The 18,249-nt window shown below is 33.7% G+C and overlaps 2 protein-coding genes across 2 annotated transcripts; both read left to right on the forward strand.

Annotated features, from left to right (window-relative positions):
• Positions 1–3,661: 3,661 nt before the first annotated feature.
• On the forward strand, positions 3,662–12,132 carry LOC127800034 (MLO-like protein 10). Its single transcript, XM_052334423.1, has 15 exons — positions 3,662–4,021; positions 4,641–4,698; positions 4,889–5,097; positions 7,814–7,930; positions 8,685–8,745; positions 8,878–8,966; positions 9,304–9,378; positions 9,457–9,545; positions 9,668–9,717; positions 9,818–9,858; positions 9,966–10,139; positions 10,654–10,689; positions 10,794–10,861; positions 10,999–11,059; positions 11,349–12,132. Exons 1-15 carry the CDS (start codon positions 3,899–3,901, stop codon positions 11,739–11,741), a joined length of 1,644 nt encoding a protein of 547 aa, XP_052190383.1. The 5' UTR covers positions 3,662–3,898; the 3' UTR covers positions 11,742–12,132.
• Positions 12,133–13,633: 1,501 nt separating this feature from the next.
• LOC127800035 (RING-H2 finger protein ATL80-like) lies at positions 13,634–14,751 on the forward strand. Its single transcript, XM_052334424.1, has one exon. It carries the CDS (start codon positions 13,711–13,713, stop codon positions 14,275–14,277), a length of 567 nt encoding a protein of 188 aa, XP_052190384.1. The 5' UTR covers positions 13,634–13,710; the 3' UTR covers positions 14,278–14,751.
• The last annotated feature ends 3,498 nt before the right edge of the window (positions 14,752–18,249 follow it).

Genomic DNA, 18,249 nt, shown 5'->3' on the forward strand with positions numbered 1-18,249 from the left:
AGTCTAATATAATATAGACCCCCAATATTAAAGGTAGATGATATATTGTTGTATAATTTTAGAAGGCCATATTTGAGATATAAAGCGATACATTAGTTAAAGTGTGTGTTACTAGACAACTCTATACTTGGGTAACCCTTGATGTCTTTGTAAGTTATTTTATTTTTTTCATCAAGTGGATATTTAAAAATTTTAAAAACATCTCGTTGGAGATCTCAACAATCATTTTTAATGAATTATCATTTTCTATTATCTTATTTTAAAAATTGACACTAGCTCGAGTCAATATTAATACCATCGAAACTTCTTTCAACTCTAAGTCAATCCCCACTTTATATGTTAATTGAAATAGTTCATACACCATTCTCCTTATTTTGAACATTTTCTAATTATTCAAATGTCATGCCAAGTTGGGACATCCATTGTGCACTGCACAAAAGGATTGAAAGTGTTTGTCCCCATGGGCGTAGCACTAATGGTTTACATGGTAGAAGATTGCATCCAATGATTCAGGTTCGAGTCATGGAAATCGAAGTGTGGAAGTTTCATTTTCTTATAGAGGTAACTCATTGTGAGCACTATGCACTGTGCCTCTTACCTTGGGGGCCGTCGTGTACCGTGATTAACCCCTCTCACATGCATAGAACAATATGTGAGAGACTTTTAAGGTGAGAGATTTTACCTTTTGCACCCAATGATTGAAAGTGTTCAAAATACATGACATGTGTATAAATGAGCACACATATATATGTTATTTATGTATGTTCATCCAAGTATGCAATAGGCATGTACATAATTAACACATACCAAATTTGCAATAATTAAAGTACATGTATCATGTAGTTACTGTTTAATAAATTAAAATTATTTAATAAATAAATAAAAAAAGGTATCGCCAATTATCGATCTAGGAAAATAGTTAAATTTTAACAAAAATATATTATTTTTAAACAAAATACATTATTTTTAATTTTATAATAATTATATTAATAAATAATAAATATTAGAGTGAGCAATATTTTAATTAAATAGAATCAACTGAAATTATCAGTTTAATTCGGTTCAAAATTTAGGTTAATTTGGTTTGATTTTTAAATTTAATAATTTTAAATATTTTGATTTGGTTTAATTTTTATATTTAAAAAAATTAAAATAACTAAATCAATCAATATATCCGACGTTTGGTTGGGGGAAAGAAGCCATGTGACTTTGCTCCCCATCCATCAATTCATTCATGCGGCGCAAATCAAGGCTTGGTGGATGGCAGGAAAGGCCAAGGTGATGGCGACGGGAGGCCATCATCAATTAACCTTCCATCCAAACAGGACTTACAACTCAAATATAATATCATTATTATTTTATTAAATTAATATTTTACATTATTAATTGTTCTCACATTATTTCATTGACATAAGTTATGTTAATATATATATATATAGAGAGAGAGAGAGAGAGAGAGAGAGAGAGAGAGAGATACTGCTTTTAGCTATCACTTAGATAGCAAATAAATTTTAATTAATTTTATTTAAAATTAAATTTATAAATTTTATTTAAAATTTATTAATATATATATAGAAAACTCATTTATAATAGGATTTGCATTGTTAAGAGTATTTAATATGATCTAAGTTCTTTATCACGAACATGCTGGAGATGAACATTCTATTAGTTCTATAAGTGTTTAAATTGAATAAATTAAATATGTGTCAAAAATCAAATCGAATCAATTAAACATATTTTCAAATTGAAAAAATAAAAAAATCAAACTATTCAACAAAACAAAAAAAAATGAAAAAATCAAACCAACTGAAAAAATAAAAAAAAAAACTAAAATAATAAAGTAAAAAAAATAATTTTATTTTTTATATTTCAATTTTTATAATATGGAACCTAATCGAACAAAAATAATTGAAATTGTCGAATTCAAAAATTAAACCTAATCAAACTACAATTTGAACTAAATCGAATTGACAATTTCAATCAATTTAATTTGATTATTTTGTTTTAACCAAAATATTATTCACCCTTATTATTAGATTTGAAAATTTTCGTCCTTTGGAGTTATCCTAGTGGTTTGTAAGGAGTGATAGGTGACCTAAGTTTCCAAATTCGAATTCACTATTTGCGTAATTATTGTGAATTAGACTCATATTTATTTTTTCTGTTAAAAATCATAGAACCGAACAATAAGAACCCCGCAAGATTAAGAGGACATCCGAGATTTGAAAAACTCCCCGATAATGTAGCAATGTTCTATTGGTCTAAATATAAATATTAAAATTTACTAAAATACAAAACAAAAAATATATATTAAAGGGTAGTTGAGTTTGGAACATTTTTCCTGATCAGTAATCATGTTGGCGTGTTGCATCCATCTCTCTCTCTTTTATCTTTTAATCATCCAAACACATCACTATCTTTCTAATATTCAATTATTAATTTTATTAAATATATATGTATGATAATCTAAAATTTACACAAACATATATTTTAATATATACATCATTATATATTTGTCATCACACGTCAACTCTTACAATTCATTTATATATATTTTAAACATTAAAGTAGCGTTTCAAGTCAAACATCGAAGTAGTGTTTCGTGTTATGCACATATAAAAAACTTTATATGATTATTAAAAAAGAGTCAAAAATACTTTTACGTTCTTTTCATCTTGTTCGATGAAATAGCTAAAATCAAACGATTTCTAAATTTTATTGTCTTTGATTCGGTGGTGATTCAAAGAGTGGTCAATTCATCTTACAATTAATTTTTGTAAAATAAAAAATTTAATATCTATAAAATAATAATAAAAAATATAACTAGAATCATAAAATTAATTTTATTATTATTTCTTAAATATTAGAATATCTCCATATCATTTTATTAAATTTTTGGCCTAATTTACAAAAAGAAAAAGGAAAGAAGAAGGCAGCACGCAGATCACGTGGGGAGCAAATCCTATTTTGACACTGCCATTTTTGAATATATATACATATATATATATAAATAATTAAAACAATTTAAAAAATCAGTGATTGATGATTGATCCGTGACAAAAGGTGGAATAAATTATTATTTGTATTAATGTGTATGTAAATACTTAGATCAAATTTATATTTATATTTTTTATAATTATTTAAAATTTTCATTATTTCAATTAAATTTATAGATTAATATTTTTGAGTCAATTAATCTTATATTTTTTAATTTTTTTATGATAATTCAAAATTTTAATTAATTTAATTATATTTTTAAATTAATTTTTAACCTATATTTTTAACATGAATATAGTGTGATGTATATTTTATTATTTTATTTTATTTTTTTAATACATGAAAGGATATGAGTTAAATTAATTATAAAATGTTGATTTATAGGTATAATAAAAATAACAAAAATTTAAATTGATGTAAAAAAAATTGAAAGTATAAAAATAAAAATATTAGATTTGAGCTAAATACTTATTTTATTTACAACCGTAGTAATATATACAGTAGTATGTATTGTTGTATATATATATATATGTATACAAATTTAATATAAAATCTGACTATTTTAGATATATCAATTAAGCTGAAGTCAAGGGTGATGTTTTTGGCAACTTTTATACGATTTATTAAGCTGTCAGGAGATAAAAGATTGATCTTTTCTTCTGTTAACAATACTTTCCCTCTCTTTCTCTCTCTCTCCTGTTTGGAACTTTGGATCTGGAAATTGTTAAAGAAGCACTGACAATGAATTGCAGTCTGACCGACGTGCAGTGGCATTTATAGTCACAGCAAGCAATTTTCTTTGCCTTTTGTCATCTACGCGTTTCTTTCTCTCCTCTCATCTACTCTGAAGCTCAAATCAGACACACACGCATACACACTCTCTCTCTGTCTCTCAGTGAGTATGGCTGGGGACAGCAGTGGAAGGGAGCTTGATCGGACGCCGACGTGGGCTGTGACCGGAGTCTGCGCCGTCATCATTATCATCTCCATTGCCCTGGAGAAGATTCTGCACAGAGTTGGAAGGGTATATTCATCACCCGCAAAAAGTTGCAGAGTTGTTGGGCTGCTCCAAATGCTGTTGCCCTGATGTTTGGTTTCTCTTGGCTTTGACGATGGTTCCTGAAAAAATGATTGATTCTTTTGCCTTATGCGCTTTAATTTTGTTGAAGTTGCTCTTTATGGAAATAGCTGGTTGAGATTTGAGTCTCTTTTGGTGTTTCTGTTTGCTTTGATTGGTTGAGTTATCACGAGTCTTGCCTTCTTCACCGGGGAAACAAGTCTAGACTCAAATTTTTTAAGCGTCAAGGAGAACCCGCAACCATTGCTCTTTGGGGGTGCATTGGGTAAACTCACTAGGCACGTGCAAATACCCAAAAACCAAGCCTAGACTCGTTACTTTCTACATTCAAGCAAGGTTATGGTCCTATAGATATTGAACTCAAAACAGTGACTGAGTTTGTTATTTTGCTTGTGTTCCATGGTCTGTATTGCTTGTTTCTTTTTGTTTTAGATTGATCTGTTGTTTTCTTCTATGCTTGTTTCTGGATTACTACCCTTGCTATTTCTTGTTGGTTTAAGATTGCTACTTCCTGGGGTTCTTCTGATTAAAATTGAGGTTTGACCCAAACAAAATCTCATTTCAGTGGTTCACAGAAAGGCACAAGAAAGCTCTGTTTGAAGCTTTGGAGAAGGTTAAAGCAGGTAACTAACAGAAATTGTGATCACCTATAGCTGTGCATTTTCCATTTTAGCATGATGAGAATTGTTCTAGAACCTCTTCTGAACTTCGGCTGCACTCTATGCTCTTTATATTCTTTTTTTTTTCTCTCCTCAGGGTTATAATTAGCCTAAAAGATAGCAATTTACCGGGGTTTTCGTTTGATTATTGCAGAGTTAATGATTCTTGGTTTTATCTCGCTACTGCTGACTTTTGGGCAATATTACATTGTTAAAATCTGTATTCCCTCTAATGTTGCCGACACTATGTTGCCGTGTTCTTCAAATGACAAAACCAGTAAGGCAGAGGAGCATAGAAGGAGGCTCTTGTGGTATGAGCACAGAGTTTTAGCTGCTAGTAGCTACAATTTCAAATGCAAAGAGGTAAATGCTCCCAATGCTGGCATGTGTGATCAACTAACACTGTAGTTGTGGTTAGATCAAGGAGTGATGATAATTATTGGGCATATCAGGCGGTTTATTTCTTTGTTCATTTTTTTTTTTCTTATTCCCTATTTTCTTTCACCAACTCTATTAATAGAAGGGAAACCTTTGCGGTTATATTTGGATGTTGGATAATTATTGGGCATATCTAGTGGTTTATCTATTTGTTCATTTTTTTGTCATTCCCTCTTTTCTTTCACCGAGTACATCTATTAATGAAAGCAATACCTCCATGGTATATTTGGACCTTGGACCTATTATGGGAAAGTAAAATGAAAGAAACTAAACAGATTTTTCCGCACAAGATTTTTTTTCTTTTTCTTTTTAATATACTTATGGAATAATGAATATGGACAAATCTTATTTCCAAGGCAAGGGTACGATTGCATACAAAGACAATCCTCCCTGACTTGCAATGCAGGAAGCTTCCTACACTGGGATGCCATGTTTTTTCATAGAAAAATGAATATGATCTGTCTCCATTATCCTTCTGTTTTTATTTTCCCCTGAAAAGTTTGTGATTGGATTGTGGTTTAGTTGTTTGAATTCTTTCCACCGCTTCCAAGTAAAGTGGGCATATCCTCCTAGTCATGGCATGATATATATATATATATATATATGCTAAAGCACTGTCTTTTAATAAACTCAATATGTTTGATTTTATTTCAGAGCTTCAGTTCGTAAACATGATTTTTTGGTAAGTTTCAGCCCAACCAAATTGTTAGAAATCTGGAACATGTTTTTAATTAGAATGCATGAGCTATGCCAGATTGAATTATTTCACAAATTTTCCCTCAATCCACCAGAAATCAAATAAGAAAAGGGGACAAAATTTTCTAGCTAATGGGCGACTGGTTCCATCTGATGACAAGATGATCCAAGTTACACATAATTTCCATGTCTTCTATTACCAATCATTGGTCCAACATGTTAGCGTGGTGAAGAGGGTGGATCCTCCATGTAGGGAAGAGATGAGTGTTAATTATTGATACTCTCATCTGCATTTGAACCCCTAACACTATTTTTCTAGTGTCTAGACTCCTCTCCCTCTCTTTAAGGTAACATTTCCCGCCTTATGCTTCTAGGCAATCCAACGTCATCTCACTGATTGCTATACTTCTTGAACACTTCCTCAATGGTTACTTGGGCACACTTACAAGTAGTGCATTGCAATTAATAGGATTTTGAAATTTTTATGTCAAAGCTATAATCTTGTCTTTCTAGTCATGTTTGATACAAACTTGTTAGGAGTGTGAATGTATACCTATTATTCCGTTTTGACTTCAAAATTCTAGAGCTAAAAAAAGTTCAATTTATCTAATAAAACCTTCTAAGGTTGCTCCTTTGTAATTGGAAGGTCATAGGTTTGAGTTGTAGAACAAGAGTAAGACCATGTACAAAATGATCCTCCCTTGACTCTCTCAAAGCAACGGAGCCTCATGCACTAGAATGCCCCTTTTCTAATAGAACCTTCTTAATAAACGTGTGGACTTCCATTCACATTTTCTTTTGATATATATATATAGACGGAATCTCCTGCACGGGATGTTCTGCTTTGCAAGGGTTGAGGGAAAAATCATATTTGTAGGCAGTCTTATCCTTGCTACCAAAGTTCCCCTTATTTTGGAATTTTAAGTACATGGAATATGAAAATTATTTCCTAATTTTTTTATGATAAGATAGTAAGAATGTATTTATAATTTGCAAATTTAAGAAATAGTTTGTATTTGCATATAAAAAAATGAAATATTTATGTTTATTTGCTATGATGTCATATCCTTTTTTTTCTCTTTTAGAATTTCATGCGTCAACCTATCCGTATAGTATTGCACGCCTCATATCTCCACACATGTTTTTTTAGGTTAGTGATTATGCTACAAAAAAATGGGTGTCAATTTAAGTTTTAGGGCACTAGTCTTTTTATCATTTTGGTACTTTAATTTTTAATTTAAAAATTGAATTTACTCATTTTCTTATGTGCCCCCTTTCTTATTTCTTGTTATAGGCAGTACTAGCTTTATATTTTCTAGTTATTTTTCTGTTTCCAAGTTGTGTTTTTGTGTCAGTAAATAATCACCTGATGTTGTGAGAATACTTTCTTTTATCAGAACATTCTTTTTGCAGTTTAGTTGGTTTTGTTTGTTTTCATGGATTTGATAATGTACTGGTAACATTTGATGAAGCAACTTGAATGCAGTGTGGATATGATCTTTGTGTTATTGTTTCAGAATATCTTTTCATAAAGATAGATTGCCATAAAATATCGAAAGAGCAATTTTATGAGTTCAAGGTCAAAATTGAGGCATACCAAAGGTTCATACTTTGCAGAAATTCAGGGTTGCTATTTTTGGTGGTTATATTTAGATTCCATTGTCAAACATCTCTGGGACTCTTTCAGAATGTTGAAGAAATGCTCCACTTCTGACACCCCATGATTGTTATAAACAGTCACACTCTCAATACAATTCTGGACCAATTTTCTGTAATTGAATATATATTTGTTTAACTTATATGTGCATAATCAGATTGTCAAACTCATTTAAGTCTGTGTCTTATGTTTCTATCATTTTAACATCTTCTCCTTCTACAAGTTTTAATTGTGTGAAATAAAGACATGCATACAGCCTTTTTACATCAACCTGGTTCTTTTCAACAGGGAAAGGTGCCGCTCATATCTGTAAACGGACTGCATCAGTTGCACATCCTCATATTCTTTTTAGCAGTCTTTCATGTGGTATACAGTGCTGTCACAATGGCACTTGGAAGACTAAAGGTAATCTGAAATAAGAGTTTTAAATGTTTCCATTATAGTGCTGGGAGATTTTTCGTGATCTATCAATTATTTTATTTGATGGAGGTTGGTGTACTTTGGATGGTTATTTAAAATAGTTAATCAACACTAGTTTTATTTTCTCGCAAAATGATTATAATAATAAATTAAACAAATAGCATTGACATAATAGAGTGGAAATGCCTGGTTTTCATAAATTTCTTAAATAATCTTAGCAGGATCAGGATACCTTTAGCTACCATTCTATGTAGAGGTTATTATACAAGGAACACAAGCAAGCCAAGATAAATGATTTGCTCATCAAGAAACCCAAACAAGCTTTTAATCAAGTCGTACTCAACTTAAAACTACTCTTATTTTGGCTCATTTCATAGCTTTACTGCGGTTGTAAATGTATTGGCCAAGTATTTTTTGCTATATAGAAAAGTAAACTGGACATGAATCGATTTGAAAAGCACAACTGCACAAGTCTTGCAACCTAAGTTTTTATCTCAACCATATGTATTTCCTAAAATCCCTAATCTCAGGTTTGCTATGTATGTCCCATGCTCCAACCCAAAACTAGAGCATTTAACTTATATATAAAAGCTTAAGCTAGCTAATGGGCTAAATACTGTCTCCGTCAAACCCAAAGAGGAGAAACCTGTTGATATCTCTTTATCTGATATTCCAAATTTCTAGTTTTATATGCAAGGGTGTCTCTACATAATAACTTGATTAAAGCTATTTTTTGCAGATTCGTGGGTGGAAGCACTGGGAACACGAGACTTCATCCCATAATTATGAGTTTTCCAGCGGTATCCTTGATTGAAATCACTACTTCCTTGTGTGTCTAGTTTGAATTTTAGTTTTTCATTGTTATTTTTATTTTTCTTGTCCTGAACTTGACTTTCTCCTTACCAGTTATTTTTCACGATGGGAAAATGCAGATCCTACAAGGTTCAGGCTTACGCATGAGACATCTTTTGTGAAGGCACACACTAGTTTCTGGACCAGGATTCCATTCTTCTTTTACATCGTAAGTTATGATTCTGTCCTTGTTGTCATTTATTCTTTTTATATGAAATAGTATAATGTATTTAAAACACTGTTGAAGCACATAAAAAACTTCATTTCAGATTACCTAATGCTTTATGGGTGGTCCTACACCTTCTTGTGGAGTAGGTAGGCAAAATAAAGCAATGGTGATTGTAATAAAGCAATAATGATAATAATGATAACAACAATAGTGTATCTTCTAATAGCCACGGCTCCTTGAGTTATGTCATGGTTTAATCTCTCAAGTTCACAAATAACTTAATCTAATTCAAACTGATGTATAAGCATACTCTTTTCATATACTTCTAAACTTGCAGGGATGCTTCTTCCGACAATTTTTCAGGTCTGTCAGTAAGTCTGACTACTTGACCTTGCGCAATGGATTCATCAATGTGAGCTTCTGTGGTGCACTAAATCTGTAAGGAATTGAGGAATTGCCTCTATTTCTTCTAACCTTGCTATTCTTATAGGTTCATTTGGCTCCCGGAAGTAAATTTAACTTCCAAAAATATATCAAAAGGTCATTGGAAGATGATTTTAAGACAGTTGTGGGAGTCAGGTATGTTCTTTATACTTGCCATTTTTCTAAAATATTCTGTGGCTCTGAAAATATAGACTTATCTGAACTGGCTTAAGCTATAGTTCCTGACTCTTGAGTTAGTTTCTTCATGATGTTGACAGTCCCGTCTTGTGGGCGTCATTCTTGATTTTCTTACTCCTGAATGTTAGTGGTGAGGCACTCTTTATAAGATATTCATTCCACTGAAATTTTTTTCAGTCTTTTGTATCATTAATAATTGATGTTGTCTCATAAATCAATATATCTTTTAGGGTGGCAGGCACTATTTTGGGCATCCATAATTCCTCTGCTTGTAAGGAATCGCTTCTCAGCCATCCATTCCATAGGATAACACAGAAGATATGTTTTGATAGTATGATTAATTCTGAAGACGAGTGTTGATCGTATAATCTTTCTCAGATAATCTTAGCTGTGGGAACGAAGCTCCAAGCTATTTTGACTAAGATGGCACTTGAAATCACTGACAGACATGCGGTTGTTCAAGGCATTCCTCTTGTGCAGGGCTCAGACAAATATTTTTGGTTTGATCGGCCACAGTTAGTTCTTCATCTTATCCACTTTGCTTTGTTTCAGGTTTGTTATCGCCTTCTATTTTCTGGAAAATGAATATATTTAAACTCCTAACTCAACAGAGAGAATGGTTTCTACCTTGATTGATTTCTCAAAATCTGGAGCAGAGTAAGTATTCCTTCTTGTCATGCCGTACAACTGGAACATGCACGAGGGGGTTGCTTAATGAAAGAAAATTCACATTGAAGTTCATAAATTCATAATTACAGTCAAGGGCATCTCTCTAGAGACCTAGAGAACTCATTGTTATCTTTCAAAAAAGATTGAAAATAAATTTGATAGGGTTTCGTGAACTTGGTGATGCATTCATAAAGTTCCAAATGTCTATGGTTGGACCCACTAGGTCGAAGCTTCTCTTAATCTTCTGAAAAATCTTGTTTTCTGTTTTAGTCATTCTCCTTAGCGCTAGTGATATCTTTCTTCTTCTCATATATTCCTTTCTGTTGATTTTACATTCTTGGTTGATCTTCCTTCTTTTACGAAAGAATGTTCATTATTCTTTTTATGCTGCATGCAGAACGCATTCCAGATAACATATTTCATGTGGATATGGGTAATGAACATCTATTTCGACCTTTGCCATTAAAATACATGTTTTACCTGAACATTTTTTCCCAGAAGCCTTAACATAAATGACGGAACTTTGTTCCTTTGCAGTATGAGTTCGGGCTGCAATCTTGCTTCCATGATAATTTCAAGATCGTGATTTTTAAAGTCGCTTTGGGGTGAGCCTTTCTTCAATACTCTCTTATTTTTCGTCGTACGTGCAATTGAGATAGACATGTTATCTGGAAAATGATCACTCAAAGACACTGAAATTGACTTTGAATTTGCTGGGATGAACTTTGTTGTGGGTTCACAGGGTCGGGGTCCTTCTCTTGTGCAGCTACATTACACTTCCTCTATACGCTCTTATCACTCAGGTACTCGATTTGTTAAATTTTCCTTCGCTTATTTTGTTGGCTCAATGGGTTTTTGTCGAAAAAGCAAACTTACCGAAGCAAGTTTTAGCCAATGCTGACTCTTTTTTCGACTCCGTTCAGTCGTGACATTTCTTATGCTTCTCAACAGTCACAGGTTTTCCTTATCAAACAAAACTATCTAAATCAGGTCTAATAAATTGAGGGCCTTCTAGTTCCAAAGTGTTAAATGTTGGTGTTGCCTGTATCTGGTAATTGACTTTGCTGATGGCTGTCACGCTTGAACGCGCAGATGGGCTCGCACATGAAGAAATCCATCTTCGATGAACAAACATCGAAGGCCCTTAAGAAATGGCACATGGCTGTAAAGAAGAAACAGGGCAGGGGAGGAAAGTCTCCCCCTACTGGAAGCCCAATAACTGGATCGAATTCAAACTGGCACTCCTCTGGAGCCAGACTCCAGCGATTTAAGACCATAGGACACTCAGCCCGTTCAACGACTAACGAGGACCGTGAAACATCTGACTTAGATGCAGAGCCATTGTCACCCACATCATCAACCGACAACGTCATTGTCAGAGTTGATAACGAGAATCCAGAGACTGAAATGGTTGCATCCCAGCCTCGAGCAGACAGCAGAAACGAGGACGATTTCTCATTCAAGAAGCCTGCTTCATTCAAGTGAAGTCGGTGCTGATAATTCTCGCGTCCCCCTTCCAATTCTTCCATTACGCGAACTCTTCTCGATACACTGTGACAAAATACATGATCGTTGTTGGATTACAGCTTCGGCTTGTCTTGTATATGCTTGAGCTCGACTTACACTTGTTAAATCCAGAATTTTGCTACTGTTGTAAGATATTCAGTTGGCTTTCTGGACGGCGAAAAATAGATGGTATTGATGCAGAAACTGTTCGAAATCGGTGTCCATTGCAAGCTGGTTTTGTGACTGATTTGTGTAGAGAGTGGAGACATAACTGGCTGAATTTGATTTGAACTTGGAGAGGAGGGTGTCCCTTTGCACTGTCTTGGAATTAATGGATCTTAAATGTGTGAATTGAAAACGTCTAAAAAATTGGACATGACCATTCATACGGGGCGTGGATGAGTGGACATGTTTATTTAGATGTGAAAGGTGTAAGGAAAGAGATATATATCTTCACTGGAGAGTGTAATCTAGATCGTCAAGTTGCGTCTAAATATAAAAGAATGCGATTTAAAAATTCAAATTAAACTAAGTCAAATAACATGATTTTTTACGATTAGACACTTGACAACTATAAATAGGATTTCATATTGCATTTTCTCCATCAAAAATCAATTGAAGTTATTGATTTCATATGTTCATTTTCCAATATATTTTCATAATTCTCTATTACTTCCAAGTACAAGAGATTTTAATCTCTATTACTTCCAAGTACAAGTGTAGAAGTAGAGTACTATCAAATTTGGTTTCACCCGTAAAGATTAGTATTGTGTTATATTAATTCTTAGAAGAAATATTGTATCTTGAGAGAGAGGCGTCCATTAATCCTTTAACACCATTGAAGGGGTGAAATCTGTCTTAAGAATATTTGCTTTGCCATACCTCACTTTAGTATGATTTTATGTTCTTTTTTCAAATCTCTTTTCATTGAATAGTTGTGTTTATGTTTTATTGTTAATGTGAATATTATCCAGTCGAATTCACATTTTATTCAACATATTGTTGGCGACAATGGCTGCTTTCATAGTTTGATTGCAGAAGAATGAAATGTGCTAGTCCCAGCGGTGGCATGGGTCTGTCTGTACCCTTCAAGGAGCAAATCCTGCTGCAAGCTGGCCCCTCATGTAGCAACTACCCATCCATCTTTGGGCTCATAAGATGATGCATTCGAGCTCGTTTCACCACTAAGCTAATGGTGACACAGAGCATAAGGGACAGGGAGGACCAGCACTGGCCCCTTGGGAGGAAAGTAGCAGCCATTGTTGTTGAAAGAGGCAACTGAGGGAGGGGAAGAAGTTAAGGGCAAGAAATCATACAGACAGAAGGGGGCCCTATTTGCCTTTTCACATCTACTATTGCTTTAAATTTATTGGTACAACACATTTTTTTTTTTTTTTTAAGATTCGAATTCATGATCCCATACTTATCATTAAAAAAAAAAAAAAAAAAAAAAGTACTTATAGTTATGTTCATATAATTATCGAGACAATGATAGCTCCTCGTATTAAAAACTTATCGAATAGTTGTTAGTTTAAAAGGTTGTCGGTATCGAAAGAAGATATAAAGAGAAAAGAAAAGAAATATAAAATAATTAATAAGAAATACAAAAGATGATATGGTATAATATAGTTTTAAAATAAATAAAAATGAATTATTTTGTATTCTTTTTTTTAGAATGATATCATCTTTTATTTATTTTAATAATATTATTTTTATAATAAAATATAATTTTAAAATATATAAATTTATATATAAAAATAATATTATTAATAATTTTATAAATATCAAAATTAAGTGTAAAAATTAATTGAGATATAAATATGTCATCAATCATTTTGGCTTTACTTTCTTTTCCAGTTCAGTACTCTTTACGTATAAAAACGACCTAACTCTCAACTGTTTAGCAACTTCCCTAAACCCTTAGCCTCCTCTCTCTCTCTCATGAGTGATGACTCGTTCACCTAGATTCCTCGCAGGCCTAAACTCGTCTTCGTCATCGGAGACTGCGGCGGCGGAGCCTCCGGAGGCAGTAGCCGTGGAATCGGACTTTGTCGTCATCCTAGCTGCTATGCTCTGCGCCTTGATCTGCGTGGTTGGCCTCATCGCCGTCGCGCGCTGCGCCTGGCTGCGACGGAACGCCACCACGACCTCCCCCGCGCCGAACAAAGGTCTGAAGAAGAAGGTCCTCCAGTCGCTGCCGAAGTTCACCTACGACTCCGAGGCGAAGCTCGAGGCCGCCGCCTCCGCCGTCGAGTGCGCCATCTGCCTGGCCGAGTACGCCGACGGCGACGAGATCCGCGTTCTGCCGCAGTGCGGCCACGGCTTCCACGTTGCCTGCATCGACACCTGGCTTGGATCCCACTCCTCCTGCCCCTCCTGCCGCAAGATACTCGTGGTGGCCAGGTGCCGGAAGTGCGGCGATATCCCGGCCGTCTCCGGTGGCGCTGCCCCGACGGAGGCGGAGCTTAACACCAGAGGAAACGCTGTATCTTCTAGTGGTTTCTTACCGTTCTGATACAAAGAAATGGATAGGAGCGAACAGTGAATTTGTGAGGCCTTGCCGTGATTTGAAGGCAGTGTTCCACGTGACGCTCCGTGCTTTGACTTGTCTGGTAGTTGCAGGGGACTTGTCGCGACCTTGATTTTAGAGAGAGATCATTAATGCTCGATTTGGCTCGACATGGAAAAGCTGAAACCATTGGTCCCCAAGGTACTTATCCGAGTACATTAAACAACAGTAGGGAAGCAAGAAAAAGCTAAGGATATGAGTTTGAGAAATCGAAACCCGTGTTTTTGGTAATTCCTGTATATCTCGATTTACATGCCTTATTTTTCAATTGTTGTAAGTAGTCGCCGCCTTCTTCTTCCTCCTCATTTTCTTTCCCCCTTTTTCTAGAACGTGGATTTGAATCATTTGATAGTATCCATTCGGAAATGATGATATGGTGGCTTAGCTTATCCGATAGAGAAAAACACCGTCATTTTGATATCCATTTTGTTGGATTTGAATTAATAATCCCTCAAATACGGTGGTAGCTCACCCGTCACAGTCCTGTGAATCTCTCTACGAATAAGTCCATTCATTTGAGACGAAATCTATAGGCGCCACAAAATTAATCTGGATTCAATAATTCCTTTTGGAAACAAGACCTTGATTGTTTTTTTCTTTCCCTTAACGCATGAGCTGTCTCTTCCATCATCTCTAGTTTGAAGATTCTTGCCTTGCTAATATAGTAATATTAGCATCCACCAATTCTCTTCAGTGGCAAGAGTCCCCTAGTTAAGAAAAGGCATCACGAAGCTTGATTGCCATGGCTTAACTTTATACTGGCCAGTTGCCATAAAAACTAATGCAATCAACGAGTCTGCAAGTGCGGATATTGGTCTCGGGATCCCTTTTTGGTTGATTCTCAAATGATAAGAACGATAAAGTGTGAATTAAAATACCACAGCCGTAAAGGGACAAAGGCCATCAGAAACATAGATAGATTAGACTGTTTGTGTGCGCTTTAAGGCTTTAGGGTTTGTGATTCGTCTTGGCAACCACTGGATGGCTTTGGACATCTGACAGCCAGCACAATAAAGTATTCCTGATTCTAATAAAAGTCATGAAATTATATTTGTTAATCTGGCTAACTTTTGGCCCTGTGGAAACCCCTTTGAGTGTGCTTCTGGTAACTTACATATACGGCTCATCTGGCCTGGCCCACGGGGCAATAAAATAATTTTAAATTTTTTGGGTCTGAATAAAAGTAAAAATAAAGAAAACCAAAGGCACAGGAAACCATAATAAAGTAAAAAATTACTACTTATCCAAATAATTGGATTATTGAGGGAATTATTGAATACGGTAAATAAAATAACAAAACGTTCTCACCCAATTTACAAATTCACTACTTCTGCCATTGGCCACCTCCTCTTTTATCTTTTATGACCGCCTCGAGCAAGCTCCACTTGGCCATTGCCTCATCACCGTCTTCGCCTCATTAATCGTTGATGCATCATTTCGTTGCTCTGTTGTAGCGCCTCACGCGATCACAGTTGCATCTTGTCGCTGTACCATCTCGTCGTTGTCGTCCCTGGATGAATCTTGATTGGGCTTCGTGAAGCCATCTCGGGTTTCTCTCGTTCGCGACACCTTGATGATCGATGATAAAATTCAATTCAATCATTGAATTTGTCATATTATCAGCATGTGTGTAGTATGGTCCAATAAACTAACCCGTTAAATATTCTCTGGAAATAATTAATTATATAATGTGAGGGATGGTTGTGCTTGGCTTATGAGGCAGCATTACTTCCCCGACAAAAAGTTAGACATGGAAAAGAAAAGGAAATTGAGGATCTTCTGATAACTTGTCTTTTTATTTAGATACCTTGCATTTGCTATACTCTTAACAAAAATTGTAACGCCATCTCATGTCTTTAAATAAAAAGATAAAAATCAGTAGTCGTCGCCATTATTGACCACTGTTATGGCTGGTTTGGGTTTGAACCCAAATCCATCTTTGCTTCGTCCAACTCAATGAGAGACAAAAAGGGCCTGGAGGAAGAAAAACTTATGAGATGGTAATGTGCCGTGGTGATAAAAGGTAGCGGTTAAAAACATATTTATGTCTCTGATTTTTTATATTTTTTATGTAATTTTAAACGTTTGTGATTTTAAATATGTTTTTAAATTTAAACTAAGAGTGTTTTTGGAACGGGAAAATTTGTAAGATTCTTGAGAATATTAGATTGAGAATCTGTATTCCCATATTTGGTACAATTTTTTTATAAAAGAATCCTTAAAAATAGAATTCTAAAAATAATTTTTAAGTAATTTTTTTACAAAAAGATTTCCATAAGGGAGTTGGAAATCTATATTTCTCGTGGAATTGAAAATATTTTTAACAAAAAAAAAAATTAAAACACCCATTACCTTTTTATAACCATATACAAACATATTATATATATACATATATTATATATTAAATATAAAAATATATATTATAATATATTTATATTATTTATTATAAAATATTATATATATATTAAAGTAGATATTCATACAAACATATATATTATGTATATATTCTATATATATACACACATATATATATATACATAATGTATAAAAAAAATGACATTTTTTTTTACTTCTTAAAAATATTGTGGGTTCTAAGACTTTATATAGTAGAAGGAATTTATTATTTTTAAACAAAAAAAATCAAATAAAAGTAATTTTGGAAAAAGAATATAAATTTTCAAAAATATTGCATTTAAACCAAATATAAGAATGTAAGATTCTCAGAGTACTCAACATTTTTTAAAATATTTAAACCTAACAAAATATAGAATTGCATAAATGCTGAGAATCAAATATTTCCAAGAGCATTCCCAGAAATTATGAATCTCAGATTTTTAAAAACTTCTCCCGTACCAAACGCCCCATAAAAGTATATTTATACCTTTAAACTTCTCATGGTTTCAAATGTGCTCTTGAATTATACAAAATTACTTGTTTAAACACCTAACCAATAAATAATACACACACACATTAACGTGATAGTTTTTTTGCATCTCCTTAACTCCCTCACTTTTATCCGACTTGCATCATCTCTGGTTATATCTCATATCTTCTAGCATTTCCTACGTCTTTTCTAATTGGGTTACGTGCTGCTTGAATTAGACAAGTTACTGATGTGCTAGAGTCGATCACCTCATCGTTTGGGGGGATCGAAGATGAAATCAATTTGAGGGTAACATTTTTTTGTAGGAGATGTAATCATAGGAGACAAACGATTATGAAGTGAGAGGAAATACAACTAGAGCGAATAAGAGTTGAGGAGACTTTGGAAAGAGAAATGGAGCTGATGAGACGCCATAAATAAAGAAGAGAAAGTTGAGGAGACATTAGAAAATTGTTACGTTAATGCATGTGTGTATCATTTGCTGATTGAATATTTAAATAAGTGATTTTATATAATTTATGAACATATTTGAAATCTCAAAAAATTGATAATCTTATAAAAAATATATAAAAATTTATAGACATATATGGAATCACGCAAAATTTAAGATTTTGCAAGAAAAAAAACAAACACACAAACATAAATTTAGGAATGCTTTTCGCCAAAGGTAGCTGAATGAATGACTCTGAGAGGGGGGGGGGGGGGGGGGGGGGGGGGGGGGGGGGTGGGGGGTGGTGTTGTAAATAAGGGAAAAAGATAGAAAGAAATTGATAAATTTTATTTGCAGTTAATTTTTTTATTTTTCATAATTATCTTTTAATTAAAACTTAAAATATATTTAATTAAAAAATTATTTTTACTCTCCTCATTGCATCCACTTTTTTCCTCTCTGAATGGGTTGCTGCCACACGTGGCCGGATAATAAGCACATATTTTTTAAAATAAAATATATTTATTATATTTTAATATTTAAATAATTATATTACATGCATCTTATAATTATTTAAAAATAATATTAAAAATCATTACATCGC

This window comes from Diospyros lotus, chromosome 4, assembly GCF_014633365.1.
Source record: "Diospyros lotus cultivar Yz01 chromosome 4, ASM1463336v1, whole genome shotgun sequence".
Lineage (NCBI taxonomy): Eukaryota > Viridiplantae > Streptophyta > Magnoliopsida > Ericales > Ebenaceae > Diospyros > Diospyros lotus.

Bases quoted from the DNA above. Each gene is read 5' to 3' on its own strand.
- LOC127800035 (XM_052334424.1), top strand. From the start codon at position 13,711: ATGACTCGTTCACCTAGATTCCTCGCAGGCCTAAACTCGTCTTCGTCA.
- LOC127800034 (XM_052334423.1), top strand. From the start codon at position 3,899: ATGGCTGGGGACAGCAGTGGAAGGGAGCTTGATCGGACGCCGACGTGG. The intron at 9,546-9,667 runs GTATGTTCTTTA...TGATGTTGACAG, and splicing joins AAGACAGTTGTGGGAGTCAG to TCCCGTCTTGTGGGCGTCAT. The intron at 10,140-10,653 runs GTTTGTTATCGC...TGCTGCATGCAG, and splicing joins TCCACTTTGCTTTGTTTCAG to AACGCATTCCAGATAACATA.